The sequence below is a fragment of the Osmerus eperlanus genome, chromosome 19 (assembly GCF_963692335.1).
Source record: "Osmerus eperlanus chromosome 19, fOsmEpe2.1, whole genome shotgun sequence".
Taxonomy (NCBI): domain Eukaryota; kingdom Metazoa; phylum Chordata; class Actinopteri; order Osmeriformes; family Osmeridae; genus Osmerus; species Osmerus eperlanus.
The window spans coordinates 6,299,550-6,316,648 of NC_085036.1; the positions used below are offsets into that span (position 1 = coordinate 6,299,550).

The window sequence follows — 17,099 nt, forward strand, 5'->3', positions numbered from 1 at the left end:
CCATGATTGATGCTAATGGAATTATATGACACCCCATTTAAGTCTTCACTAGATACATCCATCCTCTTGCACCAGACCAATGCCTTGATGTATTCAGTAACCAGCATTCTTGTGTAAACAGGAATATCTAGTAGGTAAAGTAAGCTTCACTGCACCATTAACAAGATGGATGTCTTGGCTCTGTTTTAACTTGATCATAAGAACCGCTGTTAAGACTGCACTCATTCCTACAGGACTGAAACACACATGAAAACCAGAGACACAGGAATTCCACAGAATAATATTTTATTCTTATTTGAAAAATGTTTTCTGGCCATCCAACACTGCACATGGCTATACTGTGTACAATAACATGGCATAGGCATGAACATGGTATTTGTCATCTCCTCATTATAGTCATTAATGGACAGTTGCTCCATCTTAAAAAGGTTATAAGTGCGGGTAACAGCTGAAACAAATTGACGAGGCCTGATACCCTTCTTTAACCAGCTCCACGCTTACTTACCATACTAATCTGCTCATTCACTCAAGAAGGGGGCGGAGAGTCCTGTTTGGTCACAGCGGATGATTCTATACTGGGGGAGAAGGATACGTCGCTACTGCGGGTAACTGGGATGCTAACCATCTGTGAAGGGGCTCCAGAAGGAGCCAGGACGGGAGGAGAAGTGACCCCTTCAGGCAGGCCCAGGTTGGGTGTCATTACTGGGGCAGATGCGGCAGGAACCCCTGGGGCTGCTGGAGCATGTGGGATATCACGCAGCCCAGAACTAGACACTGATGCAACCTCTACTGGTATCGCTGTTGCTGCCGGTGTCATCGTAGGTGGAACTGATATCACCAGTGAAGAGTTTCCTGGCACGATAGGGGCCGACACGCCTACATTTGTAGTTGTGAGCCCATGTAGAACGGAGGGAGACTCTAAAGGTGGGACTACGGTAAAAGCTGTTCCGCTCACAGCTTCGGATAGTGAGGAGAGAGGCACTGCTGCTGGGGTGACAGCGGGCAAAGCAATGGCCATGTTGCCATCTTGCATGGGAGCAGCAGAAATTGAAACAGAGGAAGTAGGAACCAGGTCAGCAGGGGACTCTAACCACGCTGGGTTTAGGACCGGGGTGGACATCGCCGGTACCTCTGCTGTCCCTAGGGTGTCACCTAGAACAGGGCCTGGGCTCTGCATGACAGGGACATCAGCTGGAAGTCCTGTTGTAGTGGTCTGGAGGCCTGTGAAATCTCCTGCTCCACTCAGCGCAGAGGAGATCGTCTGGGGTGTTTCTGCTGGTACTAAGGGAAGTGGAGATTCCGCTACTGCAGACCCCCCTGGAAGAGCACCAGCCCCAGCCTCCTCTGAGGCCCCCGCCCCGGCTGCTTCCACCGCCCTGGCTGCCTCCGCAGCCTTGCTCTCCATCTCCTCCATGCGGCGCTGCACCATTTTGGGCATCAGCTGAACGTAAGTGCCCATCAAGCGGTGGTTGGAGCGGATCAGCTTTCCTGCACAGTTATCCGCACAGCGTTCCTAAAGGACAACATTATGATATTTAGCCACCCATATTGGATCATCAATAGCATTCAGCTCCATAAATTCATAACACCGTATGATTAAAGCCTATTATCTGACTGCTAGATAAGCCAAAGCTCACTGAACAACAATGACGAGCGAGTGACAGGAATTTATTAAGCGTGCATGTGGGGCAGCATTTCAAATGGCTAGTCAGATGACTACTTGAATGGAAAACCACTCTACTTGACCCGTTTCTGACATACCTCGTCCATAGTGAGGCTTCTGTAATTGAAATTGCTGGAGCATCGCTGGAAACAAATCTCTGTCATGCGGTTGTAGACCATGAGAAAGTCCCGAAGCTACGGAGACAGTCAGTGGTTGATTACAAATAACGACGTTTATAGAAACATGTCTGTTCAAAAACTTTCTAATCCTTGCCAATATAATATGCGTTAAGAGGTTAACTTACATTCCGTAGCTGTTGTTGCTCAGATTCCATGGCAAGGCTGTCAGAAAGGTAATGCTAGCTAGCTAGTTTTGTAGCCAAGAAATTTAAATGACTTGGGCTGCTTGAAGCAATCTATGTCTACGACGTATATGTAAAGAGTTCTTATGGTATATTATTAAAATCGGGTACAAAAACCGCAGATTACACGAGAAAGGAAATTGTAATGAAATTACATGAATTTACCATAAGCGAGTAGCATGACTTTCATGTGTACGCTGCCATGTTTTTCACCGGTAGTGACGCCCTCTTATGACGTCCGCATAGCCAGGGCAAAATAATTGGTTGAATCAGACACTACTTCTCGATTCTACCATAGTATTTAGGATGCCGGACAATTATTTTATGACCATTACCTATTCAATGATGTCTAAGACACTACAATAACAACACCAGATTATCCATTACATCCAGGTAGCACTTTTACAGTGGCATTTTGTAAACCGGTATTCTCTGATTCACACAACCCTGCAGGGTGAAACCAGCGAGAAACACTAATTATTAGCCTATTTGTACGTGAAAGTAACATAAATAACAATATGTAATAGCAATGTTTATCATCAAACATGAGTAGGCTAGCTTTAACGGCCTGGGTATTTTACAGCCTCCACTCATAAGCAAGGTTGAAATAAAACATGTCGACCTGTTAGGCCTACAAAGACACAAATAACGGCGGGGCTCGAAACAGACATTACAATTACTTTACATTAGAAGAAAGTATAGTAAAACATTTTTTTAAAAGACAGAAAATGCCCAAAAAATGAAAAAGGATGTCTCCAAACCTTGTGTCGGCACAAATTAGGTCATTTTACATCTGGCCATCGTCTTGTTTTGTGGAGCCAGGTAGAAAAAAATAGGACTATATTTTGCTTATTTAACTAAATTAATATTGCCTTGTGTTTTTAATGTTTTGAATTTCATCAGCTTCATGGTCCTGTGACCTACACATTTCAAACTACTTAAAAAATAAGCCTTCTATGTAGCACACTCTTTTGTTTGTAAATGTTTAATGCAATTTTACATAATTTTCGAATTTCAGTAGCCCCTTGGTCATGTGACCTAAGAACCTCAAACTGCTTTTAGAGTATCCACTGACTTGCCCCAAATAGTGCCTTTTGAGTGTCAATTCTCACACTATTGTACAATCATTTTTTACATTTTTATTTAAATTGTGGCCTAATTACTTCAAATATGGTTCAGAATTTCCTCTGAGTATGCATACATATTGAACACCCTTTTGTTTGTTAATTGTCAACTCGCATGATTTTAAAATGTTTCATTTTCTGGTCCATTTAATTTATTGAAATGTCAATAGCTCTCCAGTCTTGCAACCTACTGACCTTATATTACTTTCAGAATATACACTGACTAGCCTCAAGTATTGCACTGCACACCCTTTTGATTGTCCATTTTCATCCCATACAATTTTACATTTTTCACATTTTTGAATTCAAGAGCTCCTTGGTCATTTGACCTACTGACCTCAAACTGCTTTCAGAATATAATCTGACCTGACGTATAATGCACAGCATGGTCATTTTTTCAGTCCATTATCTGGCCACCATTATTGTGGTGTTCAGTATAAACATTGGCAAGCAAACCCATTGCAGCCAACATCATGGGATAAGAGTTCACTCTCTATGCCTGCTATGTATGATTAAAAGACCCTCAAATGACTAAATAATAAAAACGTAATTTAGAAATTCCTAAAATTAGGCCATCAAAAGGCCAAATTGTTCCATCCCCAACTTTTGCATCAACCTCAATTCAACCAAAAGACAAATGTACTCTCCTATAAAACAAAGGAGCAACTTAAGAAAGGTTGAGACAAAACTGAAGACAAAAGGCAAGGAGATGGATCATTTAGAAAAAAAGACTGAAATACTTCAACAGAGGATGAACACTGTCCTGGTCAATTTCCAGTTAAACAAAGAGCTGGCGTGGTAAAGAGACCCACTTTATCAATTAACAGCCAGAGTAAGAGGATGGAGACGATGGTAAGAAAGTTTGCACAGCAATGACGTCTGTCCAGTTATCAACGGCAAATCCAAATATCCACTGAAAGGGACAGGCATTTAGAAATCATGGCATCACAGACACAGTTCTGCACGATGCAGCCTTTTTGGATTGCAAGGCCAAATATGTCAGAGAGAGAAACTTGTGCATGTAGAACACATGAACATTTTTGCCAGAAGCTGCACCAGCTGGGGGTCATTGACTCATCATCACTTGCAGAACTGATCACCACCAACCACGGTGTGACCACGGCAACAAGACATGCATGTAAGGAGAATGTTAGACCTTCAAAGAGAGTAAAAAAAAGAAAGACTGCTGGCAAAACACCAGCAGCAATTGTTGGAAGTTCGCAGAAGTGGAGTGGATTTCGTTATGGTTAGTTTTTCAAGGTTCATGTAGTTTTGTTTCATAATCTTTATATTAATTGATTGTAAATACCTAAACATTTATTCTTTTTTCCAAAACCTATTTATCATTACTGAAACATTTCATTAAATTAAATAGATTTCCAAAATTTGTAGTTACAGTATATTTTTATTTATCATGCATTATCATGCATTTACTGATGCTGAACTTGAATATTGTAGCAATGAGAGATCACTGAAATTAAATATTTTAGCTTATGAATAAGTAATGTTTTTGCACTACAACATCTCAATTAGATTGGTTACGCAATATTCCAATAAAAAGTTACTGTAATCCATCCTGACTGTTATTGTTGTAATGAGAAAATGTCCTTGTTAGTTATGAAAAATGCAATTAACAAAAAATACATCTACTACAAAATTGCCAAATAGTTCTTCAGTATATAAAAAACATCACTGTAATAAGTACAAATGATAAAACTTACAATAAGTACTGCATTATGTGAAATTTCTTTTTCAAGGTAACCATGAACTTTCCTTTGTCGGCTACACTGTGGGTGACAGTGCCATATGCTTACCCATAGAGGGGGCACAAACACCTGAGAATACATCAGAATGCAGTGTGTGTGTGTCACTAGGAGATGAAGGGTGTGTGTGAAAGAAATCCAGTGCACTTTCCCCAAAAGGAAGCATAAAAATAATTTGGAAGTTCCCACAACCCACAGTTTTCCTGAGTTACATTTTCTCACAGTTCCCTGGGCTGGACTGTGCTTGGACCAAGATCAAGAGGGAGTGTGTTTGTGTGTGTGTGTGTGTGCATGGCAAAAATGAGGGTCTAGAGAGGGAGGGTATACAGAACCTGGATCTCAGCCAGTATCCTTAGACACATGACAGAAGAGAACATAAACTCAAAAGTGTTTGGTCACTGACGTTTGTGAATGTTCCGGCATTTTCACCGTCTTTCTTTCTAGGTAAGTGAAAGTTTGCATTGAAAGTTGAAACTAAGTACTCCTTAAACATTCTCCGTTATCGCATTCTGTCATGTTGAGACGTTTTTCAGAAGTGTTTATATAGTCTTATAAGAATAATCTTTTAGTGTTAAAAAGTTATTAGAAAAACAAGTAATTCAGGTCTCTCAGTCTCCTTTCGCTCTCCCTTTTATTGTTCTCTTTCACTTCCTCTCTGCCCTTCCCAGAGTTATGGAAGGGCAGAGTGGTGGCAGGGCTGGGGAGGAGGCAGAGTGCATAGGGAAGAGTCAGGGCTTGACCTTCTGGCTGGCCAGGCCGGAGGATTACCAGGAGGTCATGTCCATTTCTGATGACATCTACTGGGGGAACGACTACCTGCCCTATCGCTACCACATCTGGATGACTCAGCCCCATCGACTTGTCATACTGGCACGCAAGAACAGAAAACTGGTGAGACTGGAAACGCTAGAACTGCTGGCAACACTGGGACACACACTTGGGACGTTCTCAGGTTCAATGCTTAAATATCCTAAATTGATGTAAAGCATTACCTGTTCCAGTCTAGGACGTCAAGATCCCCCCAAAAAGAGATACAAAGAGAAACGTTTTCTAGCGTTCTCTAAAGGATCTCCTTGGGGACCGAAGTTTTAATACTTGCCATATAAACAATGTCTTCAGTAGAACATGAATCACATGGGCCTTGCAGATAACAGAATAATCTGTGAGAACGGAGAACACACTGTGTACTACTGCATCAGGAGCAATAGATAACAAGAGGTCAAACTCAGGAGAGATCACAGAAAAGGGCCCTTAATCTCCAACTTTCTAAGATATTTTATTTCTTTTTTTTCACACAGAAAAATATAATTTCCAGGTCCTCGTTTTAGAAATCAATCCACAATGGCACAATTCTGTGATATCATGGGATTAGCAAAATAAGAGGCTAACCAACAAGCTAGCTGCACTGACAGGACTAACAAACTGCAGGTTACTTTATGTGATGACATGTAGCCAGACCATGATATCCAGAAGTTTGAACATGCTGACAGTGATTAAATGTATTAGTTGTAAAGTGTAGTTGCAAGTTTTAGGAAGCTTCCCGCTATGACCCTGGAATTTTCCATAATTGTGAGTCATTAACACTCTGTAGTTGCCACTAATATGTGGCAAATTATCGCTAGACTATTTGAGGTGACACTTTACATTAATCAGGGCTCTCAAGTCTCACGCATTTGTTGTGAGACTCACTTATTTCAATCATTTCTCATGCTCTTACGCAACACCTTGTATTTCTCACACTGAGAAGTAAGGGATAACTTGTCCCCCTATATACAATTAATGGACGAGGCGCAGGCATAAGGAGAAAAGTTTTCTGCCATGATGATAGTTAAACAGTTATACAGAGTTAAATGCCACCTACCAACCAAACAGAAACATCACCAGTACCTATACTGTCAAAAAGGGACAGCTTTACTGTCTATTTAAGTATTCATTTTAAGTATTATTACAATTTTTTTATCAAACATTTGATAATACTTGAGAGCCCTGCGTCAAGGTGACATTAACTACCTCGTATCCCCATAGCAATACCTCTAGTAAAAATATCATAGGTACACGTTGATTGCTATGTAATTAAATGGCATGAAGTGTTTGAACTGTAGTGTTTGAAACTTTCTGAGTGCTCCTCCCAGCTGGTCAGCACGTCGAGCAGCCTTGGGTGTCAGCCTACACCTTCAGACCCTGCTGTGTATTACCGTTCACATAGTCCCAATAATGCTAACGCTAATGCTACACTACACACACTCACACGTTCACCTGTTAAATGATTGATAATGAATGATACACATTACAGCACTGCTTTAGAATTTTAATGGCAGTTTAGAGGCAGCAGCAGCAAAGAAAGACGGTGTGAAACGGACAGCTGTCTGGCTATCTAACTGCCCACAATATGACCTGTATCATGGACATCTTTTGTATTTCTTGAATGTGTCTGAGGTGGGTCTGGAATCGGGCCTGGTGGTGGACGGAGCGGAGACGGTCGTGGTGGAGGGCTTGAGAGTGAGTCCTGAGGAGAGGGGCCGAGGCATGGCGGGGATCCTCCAGTGTTTCGTCGACGACTTCTTCAAGAGACGCTATCCCACGCTGCAGCGGGCCAGGCTGACCCGCGACGACGACCCCGGCCCACAGCGGAGCCTCACCTGGCTGGACAAACGGGTGAGCAGGACAGAGGTCACGCGGCTCTTGGTTTTGTTCTGGCGCAGTTCCTGCCAGGGGTGGGAGCCGCTTGTGTGTTCCATCCCGTTTCTGTCACGCTACAGCCCATGTTTTCTCGACGCTTCTAATCCAGTCGTCTTTCCCTTACCTTGTCTTCTATTCCGTTTGCCCTTTGTTTCTCCCCTCTCCATTCTTTGTCCCCCTCCCTCTATCTCCCTTTTCTCTCTCTCTCTCTCTCTCTCTCTCTCTCTCTCTCTCTCTCTCTCTCTCTCTCTCTCTCTCTCTCTCTCTCTCTCTCTCTCTCTCTTTCTCTCTCTCTCTCTTTCACTCTCCCTCTTATCCCCCTCTCTCTCTATCTCCGTTTTCTCTGTCTCCTCTCGCTCAATCTCTCCCCCCTCCTCAGCTCTCTGTGCACCTGTACCCTCCCCTACTCCCTCTCCCCCTTCGTCTCCCTCCCCCTCCTCAACCCTGCCCGTGACATGTGCTCTGACGGTGAGGTGGTGATCATGCTGATTACAGGCTGTGATTGTTATAAATGGCCTCATTATGGGGCGGGGGGGGGGGGGGTGGTGGGGAGGGGGGGGCCCAGGGGAGAGGGAACAGACTAAGAGGTTTATTATCACAGGGCCCAGGGGAGGTGGGGGGGGGGGGGGTGGAGTAGAAAAGAGGGGGGGGACGTTGAAGTGTGAGTGTGTGTGATGGGGTGGGGGTGGGGGGGGGGCAGTGAAGGCAGGCTGTAGGAAGGAAGGAAGAAAATGAAAGAAAACGAGAGAGATAGTAAGAGAGACAGAAGTGTGGGAGAGAGGGGAAGCGCACGGGAGGAGACGAGATTGACAGTCAATTGCACCAGAACAGCTGTTTCCGCCTACATCAACACCAAGACGAAGACAGGATTTTTTTTCTCCCCCGGCTCCTTGACTGATGTGGCTACACATCCCCCTGGTGGCTCCTTCAGCCCTGCTCTTCATCAGCTGCTTGGCAGAGAGAGAGAGAGAGAGAGAGAGAGAGAGAGAGAGAGGGAGAGAGAGAGAGAGAGAGAGAGAGAGAGAGAGAGGGAGAGAGAGAGAGTGAGTAGGGGGGAGAAAGAGAGAGAGAGAGAGAAAGAGAGGTGTCGAGAGAGAGAGAGGAGAGCGATTTGTGAGACAAGAGAGAAAGGAGAGCGATTTTCTTCAGAGATAGAAAGAGACTAAGACAGAAAGAGAGAGAGACGGAAAGGGAGGGAAAGTTATCAGACAGAGAAAGAGACAAGTGGCAGAAAGAGAGCGAGAGAGAGAGAAAGGGAGGGAGGGAGGGGTTGATGGTCTAGTGGAGATGAGAAGTACTCAGAGTAGATCCTATGACTGGGGCCTGGTTAAGGGGGCCTGCTGAAGACAGGGGACTAAGGATAAATGGACTGTGGACTTTAAAAAGATTGATCGAAAGCCAACATGACACTTTGATCCGACCGTTCCCCACGTTTCCCCTTTAGCTTAAACCCCCTTCACTCACTCATATAATGGAGCCAGCTGGGTAGCGCGCAATTACCCATACAAAGCACCCCTCTCCACACACACACACACACAAACAGAAACGTATGCGCTCTTACATACGCACACACACAGTCACGCTCACAGTCACTCACAAAGCCTGAATGCAGTATCAGTCGTTGGGGAAGTGTACTTTGAGTGAAAAGCTGTTTGTTGAGTGCAGGTGCAAGGAAATGGCAAGGGTGCGCATTTCCATCTCAAATGGATTTTTAGCCGTGTCAAGTTTTTGTGTTTGCGTCAATAAAAGGCAGATGTAAGCTCTTACTTTTTAGACTGGAAGTGCGTCAAAGCTAACAAACAATTCTATATAGAATATCTGGTGTGGGAAGGGGGTTGTTTAGTAAAAACAATTAAATGCATGCCTATCACAAGGATGTTGAGTCAAACGTAGGCAGGAGACAGATATGATGCAGGAGGTTGTGTTTTAATGGATGTCCATCAGCAAAAACAAGACAGCAAACAAATTTAGGTGGTCTTAGAAAAAACTATAAACGGAAAACAAATCACGCTTGAATCTAGCGGAGCTCAAAGAGGCAATGGTGGTGCCCGACATGCTCTAACATAGTAAGACAAGAAAAACGTGACAATACCCGACAAATGACAACACAAACTCACACCTTAAATATACAAAACGTAATTGGCGACAGCTGAGGACTTGCAAACAGGTGCGCGTCATCACGCATCCCTCGATCCCCTCCCGAAGACGGAGGGGATCGAGGATTCCTAATATCTGGGAGATAGGGAGCATCGTGGCCTGGATCTCCCAGTAGGCGTAACAACGCCAGATTTTAAAAAGGGAATTTCTATGAATGTCCCAAAGTTACATAGTTAGGGACGTGTATCTCATTGTTCCTCTCTTCTTCTCTGACTCTCCTCCAGCCTCTAGACTGACCTCTTCCTGTTTGACTCTTCCCCTAGTCTGTCCTCTCCCTCTGCTGTGAGGCTGGCCAGTACCACGACTTCCTGTTTCATCTGAGGACCAGGCTGGTAGAGGAGGAGGGGAGGAAGAACCCTGGTGTGGAGGAGGAGGAGGAGGAGGAGGAGGAGGGGGAGAAGAGTCCTGCGCCTGAGCTGCTCTTCCTTGAAGGTAGAGATCTGAGGTCGGTCCTCCTCCTGCCCTCCCTCCCCTCCAGGGTCTCCCTCCCTGCCGGATCCATCATACGTGACTGGCTGCCGGTTCGACCAATCCACAGCAACCTCCCCCTGCTAGACAGGCCGGAGCACATCTGGTTGGTGGATCAACCTCAGAGTCCCTCCTTCCTCAGCCTCCACACGCGGCCCTACCCAATCCCGCTTGGGGGCGGGGCGGAGTGCCTGAGTGTGGACCTGTTTGGGACCAGTGTGGCTTTAGCTCGGCAGGCCTTAACCCAGCACCTGGAGAGGGCGAGCTCGGACGTGTTCAGGGCGGTGCTGGTGCACGTGTTCATGCACAGCTCTCTGCTGGAGCGCCTGGCCCAGTTCTGTGAGGGCGGAGCGGCCAGGAGGTGTGAGGTGCAGTGGGATCAGGTGCTGATGGAGAGGGAGATCTTGGACAGAGAGTAAAAAAGAGAGAGAGCGTGTGAGTGTGTGTGTAAGAGTGACTGAGCGAGCGAGTGAGTGAGTGAGTGTGTGTGTGTGAGAGAGAGAGAGAGAGAGAGAGAGAGAGAGAGAGAGAGAGAGAGAGAGAGAGAGAGAGAGAGAGAGAGAGAGAGAGAGAGAGAGAGAGAGAGAGAGAGAGAGAGAGAGAGAGAGAACTTTAAATAAGACTCGGTGAGTAAGGGATCAAATGCCAAAAAAGTGAGTGAAGAGAGGGAGAGAGTCAAAGAAGGAGTCAAATGGAAGGAGAAAAAGGCCCCGGTGTGAGGAAAGGATGCAGGAAAGAGAAGGTGCAGTGAAGGAGGTAGAGGAGGCGAAGACAGAACAAAGAGGCATGGAATTACAGTGAAACAAGGGCACGCACACACCAGCACACACACACACATACACGCACACACTTAGTAACACACACACAGGCACATATTCAAACACGCATGCACACACATAGTAGCACACACGCGGGCACACACACAGACCTGCGCACGCACGCACGCACACACACACACACACACGGACATTATACACATCCACAGAAGCACACACATCTTTAAATGCACGGTGCACACTATAATCAGTCCTTATCAGTCCATTCACCAGTGCTCTCAACCCCTTGCTCACTCCAAACCATGGCTGTGTGTGTGTGTGTGTGTGTCAATCAGCTTTCCTTTGTCTGAACGGGATGGAGCAGCCAGAGGGGATGAGTGGGATGGATGTAGAGGGATGGAGGGAGGGAGATAAAAAATAAAAATAAAACAGGGCAAAAAAAGAGGGAAGGGGTGAGCGAAAGGCTACAGAAAATGCAAAATCTTCACGTGTGAGGTGTTCTATTGGGTTTTTCTTGGGTGTCTGTGTAGATACGAACACATCGTTTCGGTGTTTATTTGATTTTGCAGTGTGTGTGTGTGTGTGTCGGTGTGTGTGTGTCTGTCTCAGCTTCAGACTCCTGCCGGTGCACCACTACACTCATGCAGCGATGATGTGAACGTTTGACGTACCATTCTTCTGGGCGTGCTTGGATTAGTCAGTAGTGAAGACGCTCCACTGTCCTGAGTGAAGCGCTTCCTTTCCGCTGTTTCCAATACTGTCATTTTTTGTGTGTCAGTGAAGAATAAAGACGTGAAAACAATAGCGGCCTGAGTCACAATGTGTTGGAGGAACAGGGAAAGAAGATGGACAGGAGAGCCGTGGAGTGGCGTCGAGGAGTGGGGAGGAGGAGGAGGGGGGGTGAAGGAGAGGGGGTGGAGGAGGAGGAGGTGCAGCGTCCACGGGTTCGTTGATGCAGTGGGCTGGCTGCCACACGAGGCACCCCCGCCCGCTGTCCAAACACACGATACACACACCCACATCTAATCATTCGCCCCCACATAGGTCCCCCCCCCCCACCAGACACACACTCATTCACGTAGCCTCTTCCCACCAACCAGCGGGCTTGCGTCCGCCGTGACGTCACAATGCAGTTCCCAGCAGCCTCCACAGGATGCCAGTGGCGAGTCGCCTCGCACGCGGAGAACAACGGCGCCCGTTCAGTTTTGGGCGTGTTTGTGAGTGTGTGTGTGTGTTTGTGAGTGTGTGTGTGTGTCTCGGTTGGGTTTTTCGTCAGAGGGGGGCGGGGGCTCGGTGCGGTCGGGGGTTTTATGGACGTGTAGGCGGTGGAAGGGGGGATGGGTGGTGCGTGTGGGTTGGGTGGGTGGGTGTAGGCGGGGGCGGGAGGGGCGGGCGGGCGGGAGGGGCGGGCGTCGGTGTTGCGGGGGGGCCGGGATGGGGGGGTTGGGGTGTCAGTAAAATGACAAATAAGAGGAAAATTGTTTTTTGAGTCATCGCAGATTTGGTGGAGCGAGATAAGGACCGATGACGGTGGTGGTGGCGTGACAGGGATTAGCGGGGGGGCGTCTGGGTGGGGGTGGGTACATGGTGGAGTGGGGGGGGGAGGGATTTTTGGGAGGGGTGCGCGTGTGTGTTTGTGCGTGTGAGACAGAGAGAAAGAGAGAGAGAGAGAGGGAGATGAAGAGGTCGGCTGCTAGGGGTAGATAATGGCGGACGGTGGGGGGGGGGGGGGGAGGGGGGGGGCGGGGGTTAGAGCGAGGCGGGACCGCATCATAGTCGATATTCCGGGATTTCAGCGAAAAAGCAATGGCGGGAGACAACGGTATGATGAGGAGAAACAAGGAGACAAAACAAAAAAAAAAAGCCTGAGAGAGACCAGACGGAAAAAGGCAAGCGAACGACCGCAAGGAGGGATTGGACGGAGGGGAGGGGCAGGCTATGGACGAGAGGATGGATGAGAGGGGGGGCTGAGATCCAAATAGTGCCAGGGTGGGTGATTCGAACAGAGGTTGTTTTTTTTTGTTGTTTTTTTTACCTCTTTTGTTTGGTCGGGTGCGTTGCAGCGGGCGGTGTTGGGTAGTTTTCTGGTGGTAGTGGTGGGGGGGGGTCAGAACGGTGACGCGGACCGCTGCACGGTGGGACTCTCAGCATCTGCCGGCTCTGATAATGATGATGCTGATGATGATAACAATAATAAGTAGCTTCCCGTGGCGCCCCTCATCCTCTCACTCCCCACGCTTACGTCACGGATTATCACACATGACACACATGACTGGATACACCGGGCTATCTAGGGTGTGTGTGTGTATGCGTGTTTGGGTGTGTGTGTGTGCGTGGGTGATATCTTTAAGGTTACCACCCTTATCCCTCACATACCGCCTAAAATGTATCTATCTGAATCAAAGCCAAAACATTGGATGTACATTTTTTAAAGGCAGAAATGTCATGCCGTATTTGTTTCTCAAAATACCCTTTTCAATTATATAAAGTCTAAATGATGTAAGGTAAAGAGAATTAGACGGAAATGCCTGGTGAGTTGACAGTTTGACCGTTTTCACAGACAGTGAGAGCCACAGAGATGGAGACAGACACTCTGGACTTCTGGAGATTCTGAGAGGAACCTGATAATCCGATGTGACTCATGGGTTGCTTGAAGCAATGACATCACCACACTGTTTGGACATGACACAGAAGCCTATGACCGTCTTCTCATACGGAAAAACACAGTTATTATCATTATCGCTCAATCAAAAACAGTTATTTTTGGATGAATGAGGGCAGAATATTAAACTCATAAGAGACTCGATTTGCGATGTTCTGGTAAGGTCAGGGAACTGAAGGGCTAAAGTCCAATACAAATCCTTTTTTTTTTTTATCTTCAAAAAAGATGACTCATATATTGAGCAAAGAAATTAGAGCTAGAATATCAATCCACCTATTAAATCTAAAAGCAACTCAACGGTTTCCTCAGTACTGTGCAGAGGACTTGACCTTCCAAGGAACTTCCAAAGAACTTGTCCATGTTGTGATTCACTCCAAAGACAACGTATATAGCAGAGTGGTGACATCTCAGATGACAGCGCTGCAAAGTGTCCTTGATGCAGCCTCTTGTCCTCTGGGGTAAATGGCAGGGGGTAAATAACTCCGGGCACTCACAGGTGACTCACTGACCAGACCGGGACAAGCAGAACACACATGCTTTTAATGCTGTGTGTGTATGTGTGTGACTATCCGACCTTGGGGAGCTGCCAAATCCTTTCTCCTTCCACCTCTTGAGATCCAGCCACCCCAATGCAGCAGCTGGCTGGCCCATCTGATAAAGCACACACACCTGGCGACCTTGGAGTGAGGGCTGGCACCGATGCTTGATAGTTAGACCTGTGCAACATCTGTGAGGGAAGCAAACTCCGGCACACGCGCATGCATGCGTGTGCGAGACGCTGACAAACAGCTACATACGTCAGGAGAGCAACAATAAACAAAGGTGGGATCACCTTGTTCCCATGGGGATACTACCTTCCTTCCACCTTCCCCTTACTCTCTCTGTCTCCGTCCATTTCCTGCTTGGAAAGTGAACCTGCGCATATCCTGTTTCTATCTAGGTAGATATGCAACTTTCTCTTGTATTGTAGCTACTTCCTGTCAGTATGAAAGAAAGTCGGTGGTTTTATTTGAATGAAATCTACCTTGCGCTGTGTTTGGAAAGCATAGATTAAGCTGTGTGGAAACTCGACTACTAAACGTAGTCAAAACACGTTCCTCCCATGAGTCATTGTTGAGAGTAGCTGCATGGTGGGGACATTTTCTGATCTCTTCAGTAGTCGCGTCATTTCCTCGAACATGATTATAATTTCATGGAAAATCTCAGGGTACGAAGACTTTGACAAAAAAAGTCCTGTTTTCTACATGGCAGTCATTCTTTTTGAAGGTTTTACTGAATAAAACAGGGTCACCTGTTTAAGCAACTTTTTTCAAATGTTAAAAAAAAAAATCCTCTAAAGATGATTGCATGTTGTATTACATTTACATTAAGTTTATAGTGATAAGTTTATAATTCTCAATTTTTTTTTACATGGTATCTATATACTGTATGTTTAAACTATGACATTACAGTTTTTCTCGATTGCTAACACACAAAAATGGTATGTGTAAGCCTTCCTCACAAATCCATTTTGCCAATTCCCAGCAGAAAGACCATGTACCCCAGTCTTTAAATACAATTTACCCTTTTTGACACATTACTCAGGTTCATTCACACTTCTTTGCAAAAGTCTAAATACACCTCTCACTTTAAGACACAATTGTCACCATTATGTCATTTAGAAAACATTGCCGTTTGATAAGTAAACTCAAACCAGTACAATTCAAACACCCTTAACAACCAATTATCCATGTGTAAGCACTAACAAGGAAAAATACTCAACAAGCAATCAGGGGTTTGGAATGAATACAAAGGTAAGTTCATCTGTACTTTGAAATCATGGATGCAAATATCAGAGGAAGAGGCAGAATTGTCAGAATGAGAGGAGGTGGACAAAGGAGAGGAAGAGGCAGAGGAAGAGGCAGAGGAAGAGTAAGAAGAACAACAATCTCAAATGAGATCCATGCCACACTATGACAGAAATCCCTATGACAGAACAACCTTCTCCGAGCCATGGAAGAAGCTTGTGGGGACATTGCTGTGGAGTCTTGTCAGGGATGGCTCAGGCATTCAAGGGCATTTATCCCTGCTGTTTGGTTAGTGAAAACATTGCCTGTGATGTTGAGGAAAATCTCTGGCCTGACCCTGGTCAGAGACAGGATGCTGACCCAGAATGAACAGTACTGTAGTATACTCAAGCCCTGTTACTCAGGTGAAAATGCTTTGTTTATTTCCTTGTTTTCTTAGCCTTTGTTCCCCAAATTACAATTTACAGTAATGAATTTGTGTTGTTGACTAACAGTACTACTATTTATATACTGTGACCACTACGGTAACAAGAGCTCAAAATGCAATTGCTGTATAATGTAAATAGAAAATAAACAGCCTGTAAGAAGGACAATTGCAGTATTTGTGAGTTTTATGATTTACATCATGTCAAACTCATGAGGTGGAACATTTTTAAAATTCAGGGACACGTTATAGTCAATGGTTCATGAAAACCTTTTTATAATAGTGTTTTCAATTCCTCCCAGCAGTGTGTAAAGGGCATTCAGAAGGTTGAATTTAGGTTGGATGTGTATTCTTACGACAGATAATATGGTTTTGACTACAGTGTTTGATTGTGGCTCAAAAGTCAAGGGTTTGGCCAAACAGTGTAAGTATGTAGTAGTTTGGAGAAAACATAGAACACATTCAAGAAATGTGTCTTAGCAATTGAGAAAAACTGAAAATGAATCCAGGTTATTGCTTTCATTTATTTTTTTTGCTTTTTTGAGGAGAGGCAGTTTTCTGAAAATAAAAATACATTATTACACAGGCTGCTTGCCAAAAAACACCAACATCTCAACACAATCATTTCAATGAGGTTTAAAGGGTAATTGCTTTAAAACTGACATCTACCCCACAGTGTTCTGACACATTGCTGTATTATAATGGAATTTGGAAAGAAAACGTCCAGATTATAAAGCGGTGACTATTTAGCCACACTCTGGGATACCACCTCAAGAAAAAATGACGGTAAAACACTTTTGACACTCTATTACGAACTTTGTCCTGATTTAAGGTCTGACCAAAATCCAAACGAACAACTCCCTTCCACCTGCCCTACACCTAGGAGTCAGAGGTCCATCAAGTGGAAATATATTGTGAGTCAACCCCATCAGGCCACCTTTCAGGCATATGAAGGATTTGAGCAATGTTTCAGAGATATGGACAAGAGTTTCAAGGAGACAGAATCCAGCGACTTGGAATGTGGCTTTGTCATCACTGACAACACCAAATACAGATCCCAGTTCATTTCAGTTTGGTGTCTACCACCCTCTTTCCAACTCTCTGTCCCTCTTTCCTGTAGACACACACGTGCCCCGTTTGAAATGAATAATATTCAAACAAATGGAGGTGATTTTGTACGGGGTTGTTACACAGTCAGCTTTGATCACGGGAGGAAAAAAGCGAGTGAATGAAGA

The 17,099-nt window shown here is 45.3% G+C and overlaps 2 protein-coding genes and 1 long non-coding RNA gene across 3 annotated transcripts; 2 read left to right on the plus strand and 1 right to left on the minus strand.

Moving 5' to 3' along the window:
- Nucleotides 1-277: 277 nt before the first annotated feature.
- On the minus strand, nucleotides 278-2,252 carry timm10b (translocase of inner mitochondrial membrane 10 homolog B (yeast)). Its single transcript, XM_062486054.1, has 3 exons — nucleotides 1,968-2,252; nucleotides 1,762-1,857; nucleotides 278-1,513 (listed from the first exon to the last, which is right to left on the minus strand). The coding sequence occupies exons 1-3, from the start codon at nucleotides 1,995-1,997 to the stop codon at nucleotides 527-529; spliced, it is 1,113 nt and encodes a 370-aa protein (XP_062342038.1). The 5' UTR covers nucleotides 1,998-2,252; the 3' UTR covers nucleotides 278-526.
- Nucleotides 2,253-5,155: 2,903 nt separating this feature from the next.
- Nucleotides 5,156-11,793, plus strand: LOC134039749 (histidine N-acetyltransferase-like). Its single transcript, XM_062485797.1, has 4 exons — nucleotides 5,156-5,355; nucleotides 5,580-5,802; nucleotides 7,348-7,566; nucleotides 10,011-11,793. The coding sequence occupies exons 2-4, from the start codon at nucleotides 5,584-5,586 to the stop codon at nucleotides 10,632-10,634; spliced, it is 1,062 nt and encodes a 353-aa protein (XP_062341781.1). The 5' UTR covers nucleotides 5,156-5,355; nucleotides 5,580-5,583; the 3' UTR covers nucleotides 10,635-11,793.
- A 1,309-nt stretch (nucleotides 11,794-13,102) lies between these two features.
- On the plus strand, nucleotides 13,103-16,038 carry LOC134039518 (uncharacterized). The gene is made up of 2 exons (XR_009932786.1): nucleotides 13,103-15,723; nucleotides 15,759-16,038. It is a non-coding gene; the product is annotated as an uncharacterized LOC134039518 (long non-coding RNA).
- Nucleotides 16,039-17,099: the final 1,061 nt, after the last annotated feature.

Excerpts from the sequence above, each read along its gene's own strand:
- LOC134039749 (XM_062485797.1), top strand. The coding sequence starts at position 5,584 with ATGGAAGGGCAGAGTGGTGGCAGGGCTGGGGAGGAGGCAGAGTGCATA. Across the intron at positions 5,803-7,347 it reads CACGCAAGAACAGAAAACTG|GTGGGTCTGGAATCGGGCCT; the intron begins GTGAGACTGGAA and ends AATGTGTCTGAG. Across the intron at positions 7,567-10,010 it reads TCACCTGGCTGGACAAACGG|TCTGTCCTCTCCCTCTGCTG; the intron begins GTGAGCAGGACA and ends CTCTTCCCCTAG.
- timm10b (XM_062486054.1), bottom strand. The coding sequence starts at position 1,997 with ATGGAATCTGAGCAACAACAGCTACGGAAT. Across the intron at positions 1,858-1,967 it reads AGCAACAACAGCTACGGAAT|CTTCGGGACTTTCTCATGGT; the intron begins GTAAGTTAACCT and ends CTGTCTCCGTAG. Across the intron at positions 1,514-1,761 it reads GAAGCCTCACTATGGACGAG|GAACGCTGTGCGGATAACTG; the intron begins GTATGTCAGAAA and ends GTTGTCCTTTAG.